General features: G+C 48.0%; 1 protein-coding gene across 1 annotated transcript in view; it reads left to right on the top strand.

Annotated features, from left to right (window-relative positions):
• LOC102853571 (vegetative cell wall protein gp1-like) overlaps positions 1 to 5050 on the top strand; it is a 9503-nt gene that overhangs the window by 3641 nt on the left and 812 nt on the right. The window contains exon 2 of the mRNA XM_006900957.1: positions 1254 to 1998. Coding sequence (XP_006901019.1) covers positions 1254 to 1998 — 745 coding nt within the window. The remainder of the gene's footprint in view (positions 1 to 1253; positions 1999 to 5050) is intronic.

The raw sequence follows: 5050 nt of genomic DNA on the forward strand, positions 1-5050 counted from the left end.
AATAATATAAAAAAAATTTTATGTGAGTCTGCTGTGAAATTTCTACAAGACACTATCAAGAATTACGTGGCAAGGAGGATGAGGCTTCAACCACTGGATCGCAATGTAGATGAATGACTTATAGCTGTAGTAGATTGCCACAGAAGCACTTCTATTAAGATATAAATTGCCACAGAAGCACTTCTATTAAGATATAAATCTTCGTCTTTTAAATTCTATCGCTAAACTGCATTTGCCATAGTTTTGCTTTCTGCTGGACAGGAGACGCGTGATTGCTGACTGCTCTCTTGACTGCTTAAGGGAAACTTCCGGACTTAATTGTTGGCCATATATTTCTATTCCAATGTGTGAAAACGTAGATAAGGAGGCTCTAATGGGCATTATGGGTGTACTCGAGGAGGATTTCCGTGGAATGCAAACCAGAGTCCATATATTCTTAGAATATTCTTAGAATTGATGAGAAGAAATATGGATCTGCCGCTATACAAGTATTTCATCCTAAGATCCTTCAAAATAGTTATCACCTAGTTGGTGAAAGAAGTGATATGTCACAGAATAAGAATTAGTATTGTCATCTAATTACCGAGCAGCACGTTGTAATACAGCAGTGATGATATAATAGCCTGTTTAAGTGCAATCAGAAGGCTGCAAATCCACCAACAGTTGAAAGTCTGCAAATCCACCATGGTTGAAAGATGAGCAGTCTCCACCCATGGAAAAAAAATGGATGGTGGTTTTCTACTTGAGAATCTGTTCCCCACCAATGCAAAAGTGACTGAGATCATATCAATGCGAGTTTCCTTTCAGATGGTTTTAAATATTTATGATGATTACCCCAGTTCTACATGAAAGTTCCTCACAACACCTTCAAGAAACATCAGTGCAAGCTCTCCTTGCCTAGTTGTAAGAAGTTGTATTGCAATCCCAAAGCCAAAGGCTTTGAATCAACGGAAGGATGGTTCTCTTAATGAGTTTAGGAGAGTAAACACGAAATAAGGGGCAAATGGGTACTTCCCACCGTAACCATATGTTTGCTAAGTGTGGAAGAGTCGACTATGAGTCACAGTGGTCTTGTGAACGAGAGATCTGAGCTCTGTCCCATCCGGCGCCATCCTACCATGTCTGACCTCCTGTAGCCACCACCACAGTCACTGCGCCAATCCATCCCCTTGAGAGTCTTTCACTCTTTAGCTGTTGATCAGGCCCCGCCCAGAGTCCATCGTGCCCCCTCCCACGGGGCGCCCTGCCCCTAGGTACAGAGCCACCCCTCAGCCCCCGGCGCTTAGACCCCCTTCCCGGTCAGGTGGCCTGGAGTCCGTCCCCCACCCGCTCCGGGGCCGGGGTGTCCCGAGGTTGGGACCCGCGCTCCATTACGAGCCTTGCCTGTGCCTGCCGCGAGCCTGTCCACCCCTTCCTCTGCCCTCCAGCGCAGCCTCTGTCACCCGATTCCTTCCCTCCCCACTTCCTTCTGAGGCTGCCACCAGCCCTAGCCTTTCCCTCCTCCGCCCCCCTGCCCTCAAGCACCTCCTGTCCCCGCACTCCAGCCCGCACGCTGGGATACCACCCGCTCCGCACGCGATGCCCTACCCCACCCCACACAGCCACACACCCCCGCAGCTCAAGCAGCGCCCCTACTCTCGCCCCCCCCCCCTGCCCCCCGGCCCGCTGCCCTCCCCCTCGCCCCCCCAAGTCTGTGCCCCCCACCTCGCACCCGGATCCATGTTCCCCCACCGCGTACCCGGCAGCCGCCCTCCACCTCGCACCCCATTCATATCTCCCCACCACGTACCCAGGCCCCGCGGCCTTCCACATTGCTCCCCCGCCTGCCGCTCTCCACCTCGCGCCCTGATCCGTGCCCCTTCACTTCGCCCCCCGCCCCAGATCCGTGCCCCTCACCTTGCACCCCCTCCACCTCGCGCCCGGACCTGTGCCCCCTCACCTCACGCCCCACTTGTGCTCCCCACATCACGCCTGGTGCTCCTGCCCTTGCGATGTCCAGTATCACGATAAATCCGGGAAGGAAAGACAACCAGCACTTGTCTCCTGAGATTTATACTCTATTACACTCTTCTCTTGTATCCTCAGCCACAGGCTGCAAATGGATAAACTGCTGCCATTGCCTCTGGTGGCAGCAGGAGGTGGCTTTGAACCTGAGAACAAGTGAACTTGTGGTCAATAAACTCATTGAGGACTCGTTCTTTTTGGGGGGGTATTCCCTCACCTTTTAGGATCTGTGTCAGGGACCCTGGACCGGGGTAGGCACTCCAGTTGGATAAAGCTGAGATAAGGGAGGAGATCTGCATGGGCAGAGGGTGTGGAGGTCCTGGAACCCGGTGGGCACTGAGTGCAAAGGACAGGGGGACAGTGCTGGGAAGTGCTAAAGACTGACTGCGATGGAGAATCCAAGGAGCTAGAAGGCAATCTTCTCTGGAGGGGAAGCTCAGTGCAGCCAGGAATGCAAGAGGTGTGCTTGGTGGAAAGGGGTGTTTCCCCCTCTGCAGATGGGAACAAAGAAATCAACAAACCAGGAGCAGGGAGAGAGGTCGGCCCTGGGGACACTCCTGGGGATCCAATGGCCACAGAAAGGGTTGCTTGGGAAAGGAACCCTTCCAGAAGGACATCTAGGTAGTTCAGAAAGAGAAGAAATCACAACTCCTAGATGGTTCCTGGCAGTAGGGCTGTTAGTGGAAGCCCTGCTCATGATGAGAGAGGAAGAGGGAAAAGGGAGGCTGTGGATGTGAGAATGCAAGGGGGTGTTGTCAGCAACTTTCAGTGACGTGGGAACAGTCACCCACCTGTTGGTTCCTATCTCTAATGAAGTCACCTAAAAATCCATAGTGATAGACAAAAAGGCAGAAGAAAAAGCAAATATGAGCCACAATATCCTCTTCAGATAAAAACACGGGGAGCAGGTCTAGGCATCGCCTTTACCACATTGCCTGCTAGTGGCCCAGATCACCAACATTCTTCTCAATGTCCTCAGTCACTGTCAAGGGTGCTGTGTTCCTGTCCTATGTCACTGAAATGGGACCAGTGTGAGAATGCTGGGATCAATGGACAGTTCGGTAAACCCTCTGGGTGGTTTTCAACCCAAGTGGTGACAATTGGCTTCAGAGTTGAGAGAAGACAACAGTATGGTCTTTTGTGGGGAGGGGAGACCAGATGGTATGAAAGTCCATTCTGGCACTTTGAGAAACAATGTGATGAGGAAGCTCAGCCTTAAGCATTGGCCTTTGAGCTCGGTGGGCATCCCTTTCAGGATGCCACGGGCTCCACATCTTTTGGAAGCTCTGATCCTCACCCAATACACCCTTCCAATGCCTCTGGCTGCCCTGGTCTTTGTTTAGCAGTGGGATTGTACCTGAACGACTACATTCTTTTTACAGATAGCTAAACCCCCACAGAATCTCACTGATTTGGGCCAAGGAAGTTTCTCCCTGAAGAAATTTGCTACAATCTTGCCTTGTCTAGAGAACTCTCAAGACAGGAAGAAAGTGCAGTAAACTTTACTTTCTGCTGAAATACACCAACAGGCAAAACTTCATGAACAAATACTTTCCATTCTCTCAGCACAAACTGGCTGTGTAAGATCTGAAAAATGAGTTGCTGTTGTATGCTCTGGATTGTGTCCTATTGCTAGCAATTCTACAGGACAGAGTAGAATTGTCCTCTTGTATTTCCTAGACCATAATCTCTGTAACACGCTGGTTTATAAGATGGCGGAGCAAATATGCCATGGGCCTCTCTCACACCTCACCCCACCCCTGTGCACATTGTATCAATGTGGCATCAGATTCTGGGGAAGTCTCATCTGGTGATGATACAACTTAGCTTACCAAAAGCAAGGAGAACCTGAGGTGCTTATTGCGGAAAGTCAAAGACTCTCAATATGGACTATATCTCAACATCAAGAAAATGTCCAAAAGGAAACACCAAAATAGATAAAAGATTGAAGTGGCCAACAATTTAATCTTTCTAGGATCCACAATCAATACCCTTGGCAACAACAGTCAAGAAATTAAAACATCCGGCAGAAACCATAGAGAGGAAGGCTGCTGGGTTCCTCCGTGAGGCCTCGCTCAAGTGAAACGTGGCAAAGTCGTTTTTTGGGGGATCTATTTTCCCCAACCCTCCAAAACAGAGTAGAACTACCCCCTAGGGTTTTAAGGATGTAATCTTTAAGGAAATAGAATGCAGTATTCTCCACCCCCATTCTGGGCATTAAACAAGGGCCTGTCTAGCCCCGGAAGGACTCAGCTCATTGGTGCACACTTTCAGGGACTTCTCCGTGTGGCGTTTGGTGCCTTCATCAGCCAGCATTACCCGACCTGGCTTGCTGTAAACTTTCAACGTAGCCCACTTCTCCAGGAATTACTGGCATCTCCTGATAACATACCCAAAGTATGTGAGAAAAGTCTCGCCATCCTTTCTTCTGAAGAGCATTCTGACTGCACTTTGCCCAAGACACATTTGTTTCTGTGGTGGTGAACAAAAGTGGAAAAAAGGATCTTTAAATGGACATTTGGCATCATCTCTAAATATTTGTATCAACATATAAGTATCCAATGAGACATTGACCCCAACAAATCTAATTAAGTAATTGAGGCAAGTTTATGTGTGTCATCAAATTCAACCAGTACATGAAGGATCTGCTCTTAAATTTGAAGAGGGAGTATATTAAGGAGAAAATGACTTTTCAATTTAATTTCACTATAGAAGATCATATGGAAAATGAATTAACACCTTTTGGAGATGAAGATATGACCTTGGGTTCCTCAGAAGAGTCAACTGTTTCAGAAAGTAAAAAAAGAAAACTTGAGAACAGAAAATGTTCTATAGAACAACTTAGCTTGCCTCAGGGTCACTTTCCTAAATCATTAGGTAATGCAACTCTCTCTCAAGACAGAAAAAGTCCACTTCGTGCAGCTAATAGTTCAGAGAACTTGGAATCAAACAAAAAACAGCCCTGTTTGACATTTGCCAAAGAGCACACAATGCCTCAAGATTTAAAGAAACTATTAGAAAATAAAGTTGTAGAAACTTTACCAGG

The sequence above is a fragment of the Elephantulus edwardii genome, unplaced genomic scaffold (genome assembly GCF_000299155.1).
Source record: "Elephantulus edwardii isolate Elephantulus edwardi_28Jun2011 unplaced genomic scaffold, EleEdw1.0 scaffold00302, whole genome shotgun sequence".
NCBI lineage: Eukaryota > Metazoa > Chordata > Mammalia > Macroscelidea > Macroscelididae > Elephantulus > Elephantulus edwardii.